The sequence below is a fragment of the Martes martes genome (genome assembly GCF_963455335.1).
Source record: "Martes martes genome assembly, chromosome: 6".
NCBI lineage: Eukaryota > Metazoa > Chordata > Mammalia > Carnivora > Mustelidae > Martes > Martes martes.
In genome coordinates, this window is record NC_137893.1 from 9,423,749 (window position 1) to 9,442,915 (window position 19,167).

Consider the following 19,167-nt stretch of genomic DNA (forward strand, 5'->3'; position numbering starts at 1 on the left):
ACGTGCCAGTGTGAGCCAGGACAGACCCAGTGATTCAGGGGGATCTACCCTCTAACATTTGCTCTTCCTTCCAGATTCTGCAAGTGGCTAGGGCTGGACATTAGAGACCTCAACGAGGAGACCAGGAACAGACACCAGAAGGAAGGGTGCTAGTTAGCTCCTGCCCTCATGTGGTGCCCAAGAAAACTCTGGGGAGTAAGCAGCCCCTGTGCCATGGGGCACCGAGCATGACTCACCTTCATACCATCCACATCCAGGACACTGAGAGCTGAGTGACTGTCTGCAAAAGTCACCAGCATCTGCCCTTGGTTGATCCTGGAATAAATGAGATGTGCCAAGTCAATGCCAAGAACAATCTGCAGTTCTCGTGGCTCTGAATGACCATATACCTAAGAGGCACGCGGAACCCACCCCAGCCAGGCGCTAGTTACCTGACAAGAACGATGGTCCCATAATTGCCCAGGGTCTGCATGAGCTCTGTGCGCACATCTTCAGGAAACTCGTTTTTCTCTTCTAAGGTCGGTGACTGAAGGTTGACTACGACGGTGGCGTCCAGGGGGCCCTGGAAAGAGGACACTTCCCGGAACACCGTCTCCCGAGCACCCACATCAACTTCTTGAACTTCCACCTCCACGATTGCCAGCACAGGTCTGCGTTAGACAGGGAGGGAAGACAGGTGATGGGTGACGGGGCCAAGGAGGGCCCAAGCCCCAGAGATCCGCTGTCAAGAGTGAACATCCACGGCCCGTGGGTGTGGCCCCAGCCCAGCACGGCGCCTGGTCGTCCTGTCCTAGGCTTTCCGACTCTATCTTTGGCCAATCTTAGCATTGCCTTGGCATTCTTGCCTAAGGATGATTTGGAGAAAACAGCACTGGCTCTTAGCTGAGATTTTTCTACGTGGTATTACTCAGTACTGCCGAGGATGGAGAGAGGTGGGAATTCCCCCTTTGCTAGGGGTTCAAGTTTTTGGAGGGCTATTTGGCAACTGCTGTTAAGAATCTCAAAAATGTTTATCTCTTTCAACCTACTAATTTTAACTCTAGGCCTTTGTTCTGAGAAAGTGATCAGAGAGGCATACAAAGATTTGTACACAAGGATGATCGTTACAGCACTGTTGATGGAAGGGGAAAGGGGAAACACTAACTATACCACAATAGGGAAACGGTTATGGTGCAGCCATATGATAATATTTTATACAACCAATAAGAATAATGTCAGAGAAGCCAAGCTGACATACCCACGAAAATAGATCAGCAAGAAATAATGCAATCATCGTTTATTGCCATTGTGATACAGGGTTTACTCCCTTTGCAAAAATTTAGGAAATCCTCTATTATGAAGATTATGTAATCTTTTTTTTTTTTTTTTAAGATATTTGTCAGAGAGAGAGTGAGCGAGCACAAGCAGAGTGAGAAGCAGGCAGAGGGAGACACAGGACCCTTGCCGAGCAACGAGCCCGAGCCGGGACATGATCCCATGGCTCCGGGATCACGACCACAGGCAAAGGCAGACCCCCAACCATCTGAGCCACGCGGGTGCCCCGATTATGTAATCTTCTTGAAGACATTTACAATACAGTATTAAGAGGAAACAAAACAGAAGACAGAATAGTAGATCGTATGGTGGTAACCCTGAAAACCAGGGACACGGCAAAAATGAAGAGATGTGAATGATAATCAGTGTGTTTCTCACACATTTATGTTGCAATTGTTAGATTTTTGGTTTTCGGGGTTTTCTTGGGGGGACACCTAGAAGAAAAAAGAAGATGGGGAAAAAATCTGATGCCGGGATATGCACTACGTGAGAGGCAGAAAACCTCTTCCCAGGAGCCACACGTGCTGACGAAGCGTGGTGGCTGAGGAAGCAGGTGCAGGCGTCCGCGGGCCACGCCCCCAGCAGGAATGCAAATGGGCTACGGAGAAGCAGGGCGAGAAGCGGGACAACTGCGTGAATCTGCAGAGGCTGAGGCTGGCGGGGAAAAAGCCAGTCCCCCTCGTTTTGATCCCATTTATGTAACAGGCTTAGAATGATGCAATTATGGAAAGGGAGAAAAAGAGCAGTGGCGGGCAGGCGTTAGGGAGCAGAGGGCTGTGGAAAGATGCCGGGAGGCACCCTATGGTGAAGGAGATGTTCTGTATCTTGACAGTGACTTTGTTGCTACAGAGTGACAGATCTCTTCACTGTGGGGCCTAGGGAAAGCGCACCCAAGCTCCCCTTATTATTCCTTACAACCACACGTCAGTCTAGAATTACTTCAACATAAAACGTTTAACTTAAAAATATAAATGCAGGGGTGCCTAGGTGGCTCAGTGGGTTAAAGCCTCTGCCTTCAGCTTAGGTCATGATCCCAGGGTCCTGGGATCGAGTCCTGCTCGGCAGGGAGCCTGCTTCCCTTCCTCCTCTCTCTCTGCCTGCCTCTCTGCCTACTTGTGATCTCTATCAAATAAATTTTAAAAATCTTTAAAAAAAAATAAAATAAATGCAGTAAGGCAACATGGTAAGTCTGCAAGATATAATCCTAATGTTCTCTATGCGTGTGTGTGTGAGTAAAAAGGTGTCAGCACCGGGCACACACCGCACACAGGCTAACATTTTGGTGTAAAAGCTTCTAACACGCGTGGAAAATGCAGAAGACACCTAACAGACCATTATAGACTTTGTCTCAGAGGAACTACGGAGGGTTTGTTTGCGCCCGTATGTTTCCCCTAACGGCCAGTAACTGAGGGCTCTGCTTTGTCACCAGAAAGATCCGCCAATGTCGAAGACGCTCTTCAAACCAGCTCCCGGCGTCCCAGCTGAGCGAAGGCGACTCCGTCCGTCCTTCTGGCTGCTCAGGTCCAGCTCTGGGAGCCTCCTCAAATCCCGCCCCCGCCCCCGGCCCCCAACACATGCGTGAGACACACTATTCAACCCTTAGGCAATTCTGTGGGCTCCACTTCCAAAATCTATCCAGAACCCAATCACGTCTCGCCATGGGGACCCGTGACCACCTGGTCCAAGGCTGTCACTGTTTCTTCCCTTGCCTACTGCACCAGCTTCTTCCTTGGACCCACTGGACTCTCTTTGGCTGACTCTGTCAACACCTCATCAGATGAGCCACTCCTCAGCTCGAGGAAAACCCGAACCCCACGTTCTTGGGCCCACAGGCTTCCACACGGCCTGCGCTGCTCCCCCAGCTCCTAGGGCTTCCTCTACTCTTTCCACTCCCCCTCGATTCTCTGGATCCCTGATCACGGCCTCGCTCCTCACCCTGGAATGCTCTCTCCCTGACACTGCTATGGCTCACACTCTCTCTTCTTTCAGGTCTGGCCTCCCTGGTTATCCTATCTAAAAGGCCTTCCTTGAACGCCAACCCTTTTTCTGAGTCTTATCATTACCATTTTCCCTTTCACGTTTGTTTACTGTCTGTCTGTCCTCACTAGACAACTTCCCGGAAATGTGGTCTTGTCTGTTTTGTTCTCTGTCAATCCTCAGTGCCAGGAACAGGGCCTAGTATACAAGGTCTTTCAGGGAATAGTGGTTAAAGGAGTTCTTCTAAAGACACTCACTGAACTAGCAAAACTATAGCTCTCTGTAGAAAGTCCTATAACCGGAGATTCCCCAAGGTTTGTTTCTAGGTGTGTATTTGCAATAACAGGTTTCTTAAGAATTTAGAATATCTAAAGATTTCAACCTACTGGCTGACCAGCTCTTCACCACCAACTCTCTCCTAATTTCTTTCCTTGTAGAAGTTGAAAACGACAGGCTAGTTTTGGTAGCAGCCACGGGAAGAGCAAATCCTTCCTATTTACACCCCCAGATGCCATCCTCTGTCTCTTTCAAGACACTCCACGAGACTAATCGCCCTCTGTGGCTGGTCCCAGCACACGTCGAGTGGACTTATCCTGCGCCTTGTTCCGTCCATAATGCAAGACAGGCAGGCCAAACCGACAGCTCAGAGCATTGAAGAACTCAGATCCAACACTTAAAAAACCCTTTGGCATTTGTAATGATAAAATATTAGAAAAAAAAATATTAGAAAAACATCAGAAAAAAATTAGAAAAAAAATTACCAGCAGGTGAATGGGTACATTCCATGGATATATTCAGTGGAATACTGGACGGCGATTACGAGGGAATGAGCCAGGTCTGTAATATCAATGTGACTGTGTCTCAAAGACATTAAGTGACAAAAAAAAAAAAAGCAAGTTGTGCAGTTACGTCATTTATGGGAATTTCAATGACAAAATAGGCTGCACCTTTGCCATTTTTATCCCTGAGGTCATTTATGATGTGAGCAATTGCCATGCTAACACGGATTAATTCTTGGTGGTGGGGACACAGCTAGTGGTCACCCTCTTCTTCGTTCTTTGATATCTTTCACACGCGTGCACACATGCATTCCGTGGGGGACAGCGTGTCCGTTCTCTGCGGGGAGCAGCAGACACTGCTTTCCATAGCCCAGGACAACGTGCCGGTGGCAGTGAGGACCGTACCTGTGATCAGACGCTTGGAGCTCGGCTCGGCCGTAATACTTGAGGGCACCAGGAGACCAGGAATGTCTGACGGTGCTGTCAGCATCTACATCGTTGTCTAGAAGGTTGAGTTCTCCAGCTGCTCGCAGAGGTTCCAATCAAGAGACCCACACACAACACAAAACGGTATCAACATACGAGAATGCCGACAAAGGAAGCTCGCGCCAGGGATCTACTGCACGGACATGCCTGTCTCAGACCCATTTGCTCTAACCTGAGCTGGCTTGGGCGGGGTGGGGAGGGAGGGAGGTGAGGGTAAGAGGACGGTAGAGAGGGAGCCTGGGGTAGAGAATGTATGTAGATGATCCAGTGCTGCTATGTCCTTCCCAGGGGACAACCCGAGTGGGAATGCAGACGTAGCTGTGGGGTTCCCGTCCCAGGGGCTACAGGAACACGGGAAGTCTGCAGCCCTGTGTGTAGGCAAAGCCAAGGCCAAGGACATCACGGTATGCCTGCATCTCGATGCCCGGACGACGTCCACAGACGTCCAGAGACTGATCTGAATGACGGGATTCCCTGGCTTTGAAATCTCCACGCCCATCTTGCCAGAAAAGCAGAGCTGTTATACCTCCTGGTGCCCTAATCCACCACCCTTCCTAGTTGGCCATCGCTAGCGATTCAAGACGTCCGTGACAACCGATTTAGAGAAAACGCTTCTTTCCTGCGTCTGGCTCACGTTCAACGTGGAGCTGGACCCTGAAGCAGGTCAGCGTTTGGTTGAATGAAATGTGAGGGATGACGTGCACGTGTGTAAGAGGGAGAGTCACTGGAGAGGAAGAGCCGAGGCTTCTCTCCTTGCTGTCCACCCAGGACAGAAGGCAGACGGCGCGGGGTGTGTGTGTCAGGCGGGGGGAAGGGGACAGCCATGATGCAGGGACGGGGAGAACCAAGGGGTTCCCCAAAACACAACTCCCAAAGCTTAGGGGCTCCCAACTGGAATGAGTTTCCTATAGTTCTGGGTCAAGACAGTTGTCATTTATACAGCAAAGCGCGCCACGCTGAATGAATGTGACCGACTTCCCCTCTGCGCTATCAAGTGTGCAGCCTCAACCACCTCCGAACGCACGCACATCTCACGCACCTGTCCTGTCAAAAGAGTGCCTCTTCCTCCACCACAGGACCCTGTCTGTCCAGGCAGGGGTGCGGCACTTGTCACTCGTGTCGTAGGCGGCCGAGCCAACATCATACTTGTAGGTAGGTCCAAAATTAATGGCGCCTTCATGAAAGTCTTTAAAAATCTATTGGGAGAAAAGACCAAGACCACCTTAGCTCTTCTAGATTCCGTACGTCGCACGCAAAAACCCAAAATAAAAAAGCACGTTCCAGAGTGCTCTAGTCCTAAAGACAGAATCTGTCTTTTGTAAGTATGTTTACAACTGAACATGGGTGTGCTATTTCGTTAGCAAGAGAGGGATGGCTGCTCATTCCGCTGACTTACACACCACCCCAGGATCTCCCACCCAGCTCGGGTACCCGATGTACCACGTCAGTGCCCGGGACACGGGAAGGCGCAAGGCGAGGATCCCAGGTGTTCGTCTGCTCAGCATCAGAGCGAGCGCAATGCCCGGCCCGACCCGACCCGGCCTTCGTTGACATCCGCTAACTGAATGAGTTGCGTAAACAGAAGCCCGGACCTGAAACTGAATTCTGTTTCTGTCTGGCTCTAGATCTAGCCCCAGCGCTGTGAGAAGACCCTGGAAAGACCTCACGACTTCTCTCCGGGCATCTGCAGAAGGGTGTGGACAGCACCGGTAGGAGGAAGAAAGAAAAACCTGCTCTAGACAGGGGAGGTGTGGTTACTTTTCCGTCGGGCCACCCCTCGGCAATCCACGTCCGTGGCAGGCTGAACGGGGAGTGAACAGGGAACCTCAAAGAATGTCTGACTCTTGCTGTAGGGGAGACCTCAACGCCTCCGGACACGGGACCAGCCGCTTTATTTTCAAAAGGTAAATGGAGTGCGGCTGTGCTCCCGTCACCTCAGCCCCGCCGGCTGCAAAGCTCACAGGCACCCAAACGAGCAACAGCATTAGCTGGAGAAGACATGCTCTGGGTCACCCGGAGGCTGGCCAGGGTGACCTGGAGGAACTGAGAGCAGATCCATACTTGAATCTTTCCTATCACGTCACGAAAAAACTGCACATGGTGGGGGGTGGGGGGCACCTGGTGGCTCACTCGGTTGAGCATCTGACTCTTGATTTCTGCTCAAGTCATAATCTCGGGGTCATGAGATCAAGCCCTGTGTCAGGCTCCACACTCGGTGGGAAGTCTGCTTGAGATTCTCTCCCTCTGCCCCTCTCCCCACTCGTGTTCCATCTCTCTACAATAAATCAATAAATCTTTAAAAAAGAAACTGCACATGGATCATGTAGGGGATAAACGTGAGCTCTGTAGCTTGACAGCTGTGGGCGGCATCATGGTTCTGTGTACTGTGTGACCTTGGGCTCATTGGACCTGGGCCTCAGTTTTCTTGTCTATAAAATGGGTATAACACCGAATTTGTAGGACGGCCCTGAGGATTATCTGCCCAAATTGGTGTATAAAGTATATCAGGTATTGTTCTAACATGTTAGTGTGCTTGCCAATGAGAAACAGAGATCTCATGAAAACAGAGTACTGGAGTGTCACTTGATGGCTGATATAAGGACGGACAGCAGGCCCTACGTACGAGGCTGGCCCTGGACACGGGGTGGGGCGGGCTTGCCCACACCAGTGTTCAGCAGCCTCACAACACTGTGCTCACTGCAGATGCGTGTCCCCCACCTCCAGCAGCTCTGACTCTAACGCAGTCTATAGCGCGCAGCTATAGTCCAACTTACTTTCCCACTTGATTTCTGTAGCTGCAGCTGATCAAATTCCAGAAGTTTCTTCCAGTCTTGGCGTTTGACAAAATAGAAGACTTCCTCATAAGTGAGGTCGATGCGGTAGTTGAAATCACCGCACCAAAACACATAATCGTGAGAAAAAATGTTTCTTCCCTGTTTCAAGAAAATCACAGTCATTCCGGCCCATCTTGCAAAGGAGGTGGGAGAGGGGGAGGAAAGCTCACCAGGCAGATGATAAAGATGTCTTTTTTCCTAAAAAGCTACTTAACAAAAGACTTCACAGAGAGCATCTCATCTCTCCTTAATCCTGTACACCTGCTGGGGAGCTTTTCGTGGCTATCTTCATTTTAAATGACAGTGTTTTTGAGTGGTCTGGGGAAAGTTCGTCTCTAATAGGGAACCACGACTGCCAGTCTTCACTGCGCTGGCCCCAGCTCTGAGATCAGGCTGTGCTCCTGCTTTCCTTACGTCTACATCCAAAGACGAGTTGTCCAAAGCTTCAGTGTTATGAGGCTCAGGCTTACAAATATCAAAATGCCCAGGATGTGCAACATCATAAAATGTCACGATTTAATCCATTTTCCTCCTGTGACTCTCTATCCCATTCTTCCTTCCCCCTGCCCTGTCTGGCTCACCCTGAGCCTGTGGTCCCCAGCACAGCCCTGGAGAGTGTGGGACTCTCGCCCGTCCTTCCCTGCCAAAATCATAGCGCCAATGACAGCGGCCACAACACACCACCCCTATCGCCCATCTACCTGTGCCGGGCTCTGTTCTGGGGGCACACTGCCCTCACAGCAACCCTGTGAGGCACGCACTGTTGGTTCTCCTTTAGATAAAAACAAAAAGTTCAAAAGAACCTGCTGCAGTTACACCAATGTGTAATAAAGGCAACTTTGGACTCAGATCTGCCTAACTCCAAAATCTGTTTCTACTATCCTCGTGTGGCATTTCTACTCTAATCTGGACAGAAGACTAACATGATCACAACCAAATCAGTAAGTGTGTAGAGCACTGCTTGCCCGACGGAACATTCCGCAGTGATGGAAATGTTCTCCGTCCACGCTGTCCAAAACCAGCCTCAAGCAGCCACGAGCAGCCACAGAGTGGCCATCAGGAAAGGTGGCCCATGTAACCAAGGAACTGTTCATTTTATTTAAATTCCTGCTTGTGGCTAGTGGCTAGTCCGCTGGGCAGCTCAGGTGTAAAGTATTAACTTATACAGGTATCGTCAATATTTCTATTAAAAAAAAGGCTCTATTTTAAACACTTTGAATATTTTTCATGTGTCCAACGTTCAAAATAGCACTTTAAGTGAGAAAGGTTGGACTTTTTTTTTTTTTTTTTTAACTAAAGGAACACACAAAGAAAACATGCATCGTGTCCTCTGTGGTCTGGAAGACTTCACGTCGTAAATTTCCCAACTCTATGTGTTTCTTCTTTAATCCAAGAAATAAAAACCACAGCAGAGATTATAGCACTTATTAGTGAAAATGAGGCGTTCTGCCTCGAGTACTCGTGTAGCCCAGTACACAGGAGGTCAGGTTTACGGGTCTATCTGGCCTCACGGGGAGGAGCTCCATGACCCAGCCTGCTGAGTCACAGACACGGGCGGAACATGTGATGGAAAGAGCTGGCCTCCGCTCACTGCAGGGAGACGGGGGTTTGCACCAGGCTGAAGGTGTGCAGGCAATCGTCTCCTTGCAGGCAGGGGAACATCTGAATCTGAGTCTGGAGAGCCCGGGGCTTTGGGATAGAAACCCCTGCCACCGCTAGAGGGCAGCATGGCGCAGGCTGTCTGCAACCGGGCGCCCAGGTGGGAGGATCCAGAGCCCCTCGGTCATGAACACACAGATCTCAAAAAAATGGGCGTTCTTATCTGAGCTGCAACAGTAGGTAGATCTGAAGACCATGAATCTTAAGAAAACCAAGTCTTCTACTGTTTGGATTCAGATGTTCTTCACCAACTTGGACAAAGCATGGACAGTGAACAAGAAAACCAGAAAACGCACAAAAATGCCAAGAAAACGTGGGGTGCATAAGGACATTCGGGAAACATATAGTAGAGACAGGGCACAGAATACTCCAGGGACATCCCTGAGGTTTGGCTCTACTGTCCCATCCCAGGTCACATCCCCTCTCCTGGAGCTGAGCCCCCTGGGGGGGCAAGGACCCTCCTATAGTCGCTTCCCATCCCCCACCCCATGCCGGCCTCTATCAGCAGCTCCGAAAACCACGTGTGTGGCCGCCCCAAGCAGGCAGCGAGCACGCGTGCAGGTCACATCCCAGGCCACCGTGTGCTCTCACCATTGGGAAACTCAGCTTCTGGGTGATCTCCCTGTAGTCTTCGTTCCTCTCTTTCACCTGGGACTGGCCGGCCGTCAGGTGGCTGCACACGAAGCAGAAGCTGGTGCTGTGGAACTGGAAACGGACGCCCACGGCCCCTTTGTTCCCGGCCTTTCCCCCCATGCCTGTCTTCACCGTGTCGATGGCCACGTCCCTGCAACACACAAGGTGCACACGCAGCGGCTCCTTAGCGGCTAAAAAGGAAGAGTGCGAACCAGCCTGGGGCAGCAGGGGCTGGGCTGCTGGATGGCCTCTGGGCAGCCAGGCCGTCCGGCGACTCTGGACCTCTCTCCTCTCCCCGTGGCAGCCCAGAGGAGCCTCTCTACGACCCCAGCTCTCGAGGGTCCCGCGCTCACAAAGGCACCTGGGAAGCTTCCAGCCCGGCCCTGCTTTGCGCTCCCAAGTCCTCCCAAGTCCCCGTCCCCCTGAGGCCGTGCGGACGGCCCCGTCCCCTGCCCACCCCTCACGGCTTTCCTGCATTAAGAAACAGGAAACATCTAGTGACTGGTGCCGGGCTGCCTGGTGCCCAGGCGGCCTCCTCACAGACAACTGCTCACACGTGATGCCAGGTGACAACGCACACGTGCGCGTGCACGGGTCTGTAGGACGGACACTGAGGCACTCGGAGGCCGACGCCCGCTCCCTAGGACTATCAGTGGGCAGATGAGGTGAGGGGATAACCGGCCAAGAAGCCTATGAGCTAAGCCAGCTAAGACTGGAGGAGAGGCTGGGGTCCCAGGAGAGCCGCTGGGAAATCTGGAGCTCCCGAGCATCACTCCGTCTCTCACGGTTCAACTCGAACCTTTACCCTGACCCTGACCTTTGCTGACTTCCACTCATGCACTTTGGACACCGCCCAACTGCCAGAACAAACAGTTGGGGGGACACGGACTTAAGGAATTTCCCAAAGTCATAGATGAGGACTGTGAGTAGGGAGCATAGTCCTTGCTCTCCCAGCACGGCCCCCAGCATGCCTCTGGTCCTCTAAATATTCAGAGGTGTTTAACCAGGAGGGGGCAAGGTCTAGCCTGGCATGGGCAGTGAGTTTAGCTGGGCATGGGAGGAAATTCTACGGACATGAGTGAGAAGGTAGCAGTGGGAGGTTATGAGTCATTGAGGGAAAAGGTGAATTCTTCTCAAACTTTAAAACACGCACGCACACAGACACACGTATGCACACACGCATATGCATGCGCACACTCTTTCCTAAGAGGGCACCCATTAGCTGAGGGTTCCCTTTCTGATACACACACAGCAGCCACTTGAGGGGCATTACAGTGGGGTGACAGCGGCAGAGGCGTTCTGCCCACACGTCTTATTTAGAACACTTTTAAAAAGAGACAAAAGCATTGGCATTTCCCGCCGAGTTACTCAGCTCTCAGTCAGAGGTTTCCTGCCTAAGACTTCAACAAGGAATCCCATTCCTTGCACAAAACTGAGCCTGGGAGGTCAACAATCACTCCTTCTGAAAGAGTTCAGCTTCCTGGCCCGCAAGGTTCCCACTGTGGCTTTTTAATCTCCAGACAATATTCTATTCAGCCTGCTTTTTCCTCGGGGGGCTGCTACATTTATCTAGAATAATGGCGAGTCCTGATTCCTGTAGCAGGAGGGGAGGAGGGAGAGGAAGTCTGAACAAAACACCAAGACGAACAACCCCGCGTCCCCCAGATGTTCATAAACCGAATGTTCTTACCTGATGAATGGGACATGGTATGGACGTACAAAGATATACAGACAGACGCCCACCAGCTGTGCCGAAGTCAAGAGAATGTACCTATGAGAGCGTGAGATGGCTTTCTGGAGCTGCTCACCCCACATCTTCCTGTTGGTGGTACTGGAAAAGATGAGAAAGAAATGACGCTTCACGTTCTGCTGGAGATGGGCTCTCCCACTGACACACTCCTTCAGCCCCTTTTCTTGTCATAGGACTGCTGTCACGCCGTCCCCTCCCCCACGTTAGTGCCATGCTTTCATCTCCGCAGCGGGCTATCTGCGTATTTCTGGTTGTGTCGTACACATCATCGCTCACACTGCACCCCACCCCTGCCACTAAAACCGATCACAGCACCTTGCTCCTAAGAGCTGCTGAGATCAGGTGTTATTTGTTCAGAAAGTTCCTTGAAATTAAACAAGAAAGAAAAAGTCCAGTTGACCCTATAGAAAATGTCAATGCAGTGGTTTCCTTTCTTTTGTATCTGGTGTTGAGAAGAGATGCACCTTCTCCCCGCACTTCCGCTTCTCACCTTCCCCAGGAAAGGTGAATCAACACCCGCCCCCCAGCCCGGCCGTCAGCCACACCCTCCAGGTGTGCACACGCCAGCTCACAGCATGACTCACCTTCCACACACCGCCGAGCCCCTACAGCTGTAACCCGCCCTTCCTTCGACTTCCTTAATTTGTGAAGAAAGGGGAATGGGAGCTGCACATCTGTGAGTGTGTGTGGGCGGGGCAGGAGTGTGATCAGGAGAACCTACACACCAAGGGCCATAGGGCAGTAGAGGCAGAAGCAGGATGGACCCAGTGTCCCACTCCCGGCCTGGCACCTGGCTCGCGGAACCTCGGGTGAGTTTGCGGGTGCGACCCTGCACCCCCGTGCCCGGACGCTCACCTGGCATTGACGATATTCCCCGCGCTCAGTTCCACCATCTCTTCAAACCCCACGGCAAATATGTCAGCCGGGCTGTCCTCAACTGGGGGAAAGGCAGGAGTTGAGGGAAATCAGACAGCACAAGGCCTGCGTTCGTGGACTCGTGGGGTGCCACGTGTGCCCCATTTGAGCCCGGGTGGGCCGCTGCCCGGGTGCACTTGTCCAGAGGGCTCCGTGACGCTCCGTGCTGATCCCCACCTTCCCTCACCTCCCCGGAGCCCACAGCCTTTCCCAGTCTCCATCCTGGGGCACATCAGTGACCTCTCTAAACCCGTTTGTCTTCAGAAGGGAAAGGAGCTGCCATCTCCCAAGGACGTCATGAAGCATCCATCAGAGCACGTGTGTGAAGTCCCCACCCCAGCCGGTGGGTAGTGAGGGCGCGGCCCTGCGGGTCTCCCTTCCTTCCCAGCCACCAACATAGGCATCGGACCCAAAGGCACGTGCCATGCTTGCCTGTGTCCCTCCACACTCTGCACAGCGCGGGGCCAGGCCTTGCCCCGTTCATGACAGACGGACGGGGTCCTGGGCCAGGGGACTGCCGTCCTGGTGGCTGGAGGAGGGGAAACCCTGTCCAGCTGGGGACCGCGGAGGTCTGCTGTGAAGTGTGTTTTATGGGGAGCACAGCAAGCCGAGACGTTGTGCACCCGTCCTCTCCGTGTCCCCTTTAACCGGGAAGCGGAGGGGTTAATGGGACCCCCCCCCCAGCCACTGGCCACATCTCTCCAGTGTCTCCCCGCCTTCTGCCACTCAGCCCCTGAGCCCTCAAGCCAGGCCGCGGCTCCCAGCAGGGCAGAAAGGGAGACCCAAAAAAGGGGAGGGAAGATCCCTCAACCGGGGCTGCTCTCACGTTCTCTGCACACACGGGGCCTGCCCCGGGGACACCATGAATGGTCGCTGCCACCAAGGAACCCCAGGAACCCCGGGCCGTGGACTCAAGCCACCATGGGCCACAAGGCAGCAGAGGTGCGGGTACAGATTCCCCGGGACAGCGAGGGATGGGCTCTGGGCAAGGCTCGGGGCCGCTGCCGAGAACGGGTACAGCCGAGAGGCGGATCGCGGCTCTCTTGCAGGACCCAAGGGAGCTGGAAACAGCCGCCCCCCAGCCATGCTGCTCGTTCCCGCTTCAAACCCTCGTCCTGAGGCCATTCCGTGCTACCTTCCGGGAGACTCCCCACCCCGACCACCCTGCCACACGTTCGGAAGAGACAAGGTGTCCCACGATTTTCCAGATGTGTTCTGGAAGCCCCGAAACCTTCCTGAACGTTCTGGGTGAGAACACCCACTACCAAATCACGGGAGTCACGGGCTGCGGGGACAGGTCAAGCCGAGGGCCCCCCGGACCCTGCATGGGGCGGTCAAGGCCGCTGTGCTCACCCTGGGAGCCTGTGAGGCCGGTGAGCTTGGGGGAGTCGAGCAGCCAGTCGGCCAGCTCGGCCGTGCCGAGGAGGTTGCTCCGGAACTGCTTGCCTCCGTTCACGTTCCAGGTCCCCGTGGCAATGCGGATCCGCTTGAAGGTCGTGAATTCTGACTGGCGCTCTGCCATGGCTCTCAGGATCCTGGGCGTCACTGCGAGGAGGCAGGAGAGGGCCCGTGTGCCTGCGCGGCACTGCCGCGGGCAAACCACGGAGGGGGCTCCCTGTCCGGAGAGGGGGCTGCGGATCCTACAGACGGGGGCCAGGGGTGCTCCGCGAGAAGCTGGGAAGGGGCAAAAGCCAGAGCCCCTGGGTGGCTCAGTCGGTTAAGCGCCTGCCTTCGGCTTGGGTCATGATCCTGGCGTCCCGGGATCAAGCCCCACATCAGGCTCTCTGCTCAGCGGGGAGCCTGCTTCTCCCTCTGTCCCTCCCCCTGCTGGTGCTCTCTCTCTCTTTCTCGAATGAATAAATAAAATCTTAAAAAAAAAAAAAAGGCTAAACCCACCATAGATAACCAGTACATTTCCCTGGGGCATTTTTGCCACAAAGTCCTGAAAACACAGGACCTCAGTTCCTGCCACAAAGTCCTGAAAACACAGTTCCTCCTCCACATGTGTTAGCCGACCACACCCTATAGGGAGTCTCTGCCATGGCATTTCCCCCACAATCCAGGGGGACATCAGCGAGGGGACACTGTGACCCACCACAGTTTAAATACCTTTATCTAAAACTTAAAACAGCCTACCCTATCTTTGCCTTTTTTCACCCTCCATCCCTCAAGAGATGTTTCATTAGCTTTATATTGGACTCAAGCCTTTAAAAAATCATTGCTCTGAACCAGGTCCATCCTCTGGATATCCAAAATACAGTCCATTTTTTACACTGGTGACTTACCTCGAATAGAAGTCACGCCCACCTGTCTACTCAACAACGCGCTGTGCTACGCAGACCCTCTCGCAGCTTCGACCGAGCCGGCCTTGTCTGCGGGTCGACACAAATAACCACCGTGGCTACTGGAAGCCAAGTGAGAGTCAGACCCCGTGGAAGAATGAGAGCAGCAAAGCAGCTGTGAAACCACGGTGAGCCCGGGCAGATTCATTTTTCAAAAATTCCTTAAAGCTTATTCTTATAAGGAAAAATGCTGGGGTCCCCCCTTCTCCAACTGAGAGCTCTACAGCATTTATAAGGTCTAGGGGATAAAGTGCCATTAAAATTCCCTCAAAGAAACCTGCCCAGCTCATTCACAGATGGAAGACAAAAACCAACCCCCCCCCCCAAAACCATGAACTTACAGATGCAGAGAACGGACTGGGTTATGAGGGGGTTGGGGGAAGAAAAGGTGACGGGAGTCAAAAGGTACAGTTATACCACCGGTAGGTCCTGGGATGAACGTACAGCAGCGACACCAGACTTTATGATCCTGTGTCACATATTTCAAAGTTGCTAAGAGAGTCGCTCAGAAATGGTCTTACAAGAAAAAAAACAACTTTTTTGTAACTATGTGTGCATAGATATTAACTAGACTTGCTGTGATCATTTCACAACGTACACACATATTAAATCATTATGTTGTGCCCATAAGAATCATACAATGTCATATGTCAACTGTATTTCAAGTAACGAGAAGAAACCTTTAGCTGTTGACAGAAGCATGACAGTCCTGGTCCCCAGAGACAAGCGTTTCTTCTTCCTCTTTCAGCTCTACAGGGTCCTGGGTGCTTAACGAAAGGAGGTGACCCTCACGGGAGACTCCCTGGGATGAATGATGACTGGTGATGGGACCAAGAACCCACCGGAGCTGAGAAAGGCTTTCGGCCCGAGCCAGCACTCCGAGAAACTGACACGTAGAACAGTACAGGGTCTCCTGCAGCATCTTCTCGACTTTCCCCCTTCTTTCGGTTTGGAAATACACAAGAACGTGTAAGAGCGGGCTCACACTCATGGCCCCGGGCCCCCAGGAACTACAGTGATAGCTGCTACTGTGTACGTAGTTTGTATATTCCTCTGCCTCAGTCATGCCAGGACCAGGGGGATGTCCATGCCTCTCACCCAAAGCCTACCAGAATTATTCAAACTGGCCAAGCCTGAACTGTTTACACGGTCCTCCCTTTCCTGCGGAAATCCCAATAAAGAAAACCCCAATAAGCCCCCCTGTGGCACGCTCCCCATGCCTAGAACCTGCAAGTCTAATAGATTTTTTAAACAGGTGAAACCGGTATATAACACTACACGTCTCGGGTAGAAACCATTACAACTCTCCATCTGTCTGCACTACAGAAGGATCACCCCCAGAAGTCTAGTTACCATCTATCACCAGGCATTCGACTCCCTTCACCCATCTGCCCACCCCCTCCCTCCCCAGTAACAACAGATCTGTTTGTATCTGTAAGTTTGCTTTTCTTTTGTTTTGGATTCCACAGGAGTGCAATTACACGGTAACTGTCTTGGTCCACCTGACTTATTTCACCTAGCTACTACCTTCAAGGTCCATCCAGGTTGTTGCAAATGACGGGATTTCATTCCTTTTCGTGGCCGGGTAGTATCGCGTGTGTGCGTGTGTAGTGTGCGTGTGTGTGTGTGCACGCACGCACACACCTTCTTTATCCATGTACTGATGGGAACTTGGCTGCACCACGGCACACCGCTACAAACAGAAGGGCATGCATATCTTTTTGAATCAATGTTTTCACATTCTTCGGATAAATCCGCACAAGAGGGAGAGCTGGACCATATGGTAGTTCTATTCTTAACTTTCTGAAGAATCTCCGTACTGCTTTCCATAGTGACTGTGCCAATTTATTTTCCCACAAACAGTGCACAACGACTCCCTTATCTTCATAGCCTTCTCCAGTGGTTGTTCTCTTTCTGACCGGGGTGAGGTTAGACCTTATTTCCTTCGGATTTGCATCCCCTATTACTAATGATGCTAAACATCTTCTCATGTGCCACTTCACCGCCCATATGTTTTCTTTGTAAATAGGTCCATTCAGATCCTCGGCCCATTTTTTTTTTAAATCAGGTTGCCTGATTTTTTGTTGTTGCTGTTGAGTTGTAGGAGTTCTTCACATATTTTGATATTCACCCCTTATCCAATTAGGCTTTGCAAAAATCTTCAGACATTCAGTAGGCTGCCTTTCCTTTTTTTTTTTGAGGGAGGTGGAGAGAGAGGAGGAGAGAGAATCCTAAGCAGGCTCCATACCCAGCATGGAGCCTGACGTGGGCCTTGATCTCACAACCCTGAGATCTTGACCTGAGCTGAAACCAAGAGTTGGACGCTTAACCGACTGAGCCACTCAAGCGCCCCTGGCTTTTTTGTTCTGATGATCTCTTCTGCCATGCAGAAGCTTTTCTAGTTGCTGTAACCCCATCTGTTTGTGTGCTTTTGTTTCCTTCCCTTTAGAGTCAGATCCAAAAAACATTGCTTAGAGCAAGGCTGGGAAGCTCACCACTTGTGTTTTCTTCTAGAAATTTTATGGTTTCAGGTCTTATATTCAAGTCTTTAACCCACTTTGAGTTGGCTTTTGTGTACCACTGTCTAGTTTTCCCAACATCATTTACTGAAGGGACAGTCTTTCCTCCATTGTATGTTCTTGGCTGCTTTGTCATAAACTTCCTGTCCATACGAGCATGGGTTTAAATCTGGGCTCTCAAATTTGTTCCATTGTTCTGTGTTTTTTACCTGAATATTATACAGTTTTAATATAACTTTATAGTTTAGTTTGAAATCAGGGAGCTGATACCTCCAGCTTTGTTCTTTTTACTCAAGATTGCCTTGGCTACTCAGGGCCTTTGCGATTCCGTACAGATTTTAACATTATTTGTTTTAGTTCTGTGAAAAATGCCACTGGAATTTTGATAGGGATTACACTGAATCTGTACATTATTTTGGTGGTATGCACATTTCAACAATATTAATTCTTCCAACCCAGGAGCACAGGAGGGCTTTTCATTTATTTGCCTCTTTCTCAGTTTTGTTCATCAGTGTCTTATAGTTTCCAGAGTACAGATCTTCTACCTCCTTGGCTAAATTTATTCCAAGGTATGGTATTCTTTTTGATGCAATTGTAAATGGAATTGCTTTCTTAATTTTTCAGTCTGATAATTTGTTATTAATGTATAGAAATACCATAGATTTCTGTATTTTGATTTTGTATCCTGCTACTTCGCTAAACTCATTTATCAGTTCTAACAGTTTTGGGGTTATCTTTTGGGTTTTCTATATATAGTATGTCATTTGCAAATAATGACAGTTTTATTCTTTCTAATTTCTAATTCTAGAATTTCTAATTCTAATTCTTTCTAATTGGAATTAGAAAAAGAAAATTTTTCTTTTTTAGAAGTCCAGCTGTGGGCTGGACTTCTAGTACACACTGAATAAAAGTGGCCAGATTAGGCATCCTTGTCTTGCTCCTGATCTCAGATGAAAAACTTCCAGCTTTTTACCACTGAGTGTAATGTTGGCTGTGGGCCTGTCATAGACAACCACCGTCATTATGTTTAGGCAAATTCCCTCTACCCACTCTGTTGAGAATTTTTTTCAGTTGAATTTTGTCAAATGCTTGTTCTACATCTATTGAGATGATCAACAGGATTTTTAATTTTTATTTATTTTCAACAGGATTTTTAAAAAGATTTGAACGACAGAGCGTGAGAGCACATGCATGGGGGGGGTGGGGCAGAGCAAAAGTGAGCAGCAGACTCCCCACTGAGCAGGGAGCCTGACATGGAGGGTCGATCCCAGGACCCTGAGATCATGACTCAAGCCAAAGGCAGACACTTTATTGACTGAGCCACCCACACCCCCTGATCAGCAGGATTTTTATCTTTCATTTTGTTAATGTGGTATATTAGTTGATTGATTTGTGGATGTCGAACCATCCTTGCATCACTGGAATAAATCCCTCCTGATCATTGTAAATGATCCTTTTGATGTGTTGTTGAATTTGGTTTGCTAATATTTTATGGTAGATTTTTGTGTCAGTGTTCATCAGCGACACCGGCCTACAATTTTGAGTGTGGATGCGTGGCATCCCTGTCTGGTTTTGATATCAGGGTAGTGATGGTCTCATAAAATGAGTTTGGAAGTAGGCCCTCCTTTTCAGTTTTTTGGAAGAGTGGAGGAGGACAAGTATTTAATCTCTGAATGTTTGGCAGAATTCACTAGTGATGCTTTCAGGTCATGGGACTTATGTGTATTGGTTTTGGTTTTAATTTGTAACCACTCTTATTTTTCAAAATCTCTTTGCCCAACAGGGGGCTCAAACTCACAACCCTGAGAGATCAAAGAGAGTTCTGTGTTCTACTAACTGAGAAAGCCAGGTACCGGGCTTGAGAGGTTTTTGATTTCTGATTCCATCTCCTAATAATCGGTCTATCCAGATTTTGTATTTCTTCATGATCCCGTCTTGGAGGAACGGTATTTACCTACC

At 50.6% G+C, this 19,167-nt stretch overlaps 1 protein-coding gene across 1 annotated transcript in view; it reads right to left on the bottom strand.

Moving 5' to 3' along the window:
* Window positions 1–19,167, bottom strand: part of SYNJ2 (synaptojanin 2) — a 98,083-nt gene that overhangs the window by 14,328 nt on the left and 64,588 nt on the right. Inside the window, exons 12-20 of the mRNA XM_080805791.1 lie at window positions 13,701–13,892; window positions 12,288–12,369; window positions 11,373–11,513; window positions 9,641–9,833; window positions 7,331–7,489; window positions 5,596–5,752; window positions 4,476–4,593; window positions 432–650; window positions 237–315 (exon numbers count right to left, since the gene is read on the bottom strand). Coding sequence (XP_080661917.1) covers window positions 237–315; window positions 432–650; window positions 4,476–4,593; window positions 5,596–5,752; window positions 7,331–7,489; window positions 9,641–9,833; window positions 11,373–11,513; window positions 12,288–12,369; window positions 13,701–13,892 — 1,340 coding nt within the window. The remainder of the gene's footprint in view (window positions 1–236; window positions 316–431; window positions 651–4,475; window positions 4,594–5,595; window positions 5,753–7,330; window positions 7,490–9,640; window positions 9,834–11,372; window positions 11,514–12,287; window positions 12,370–13,700; window positions 13,893–19,167) is intronic.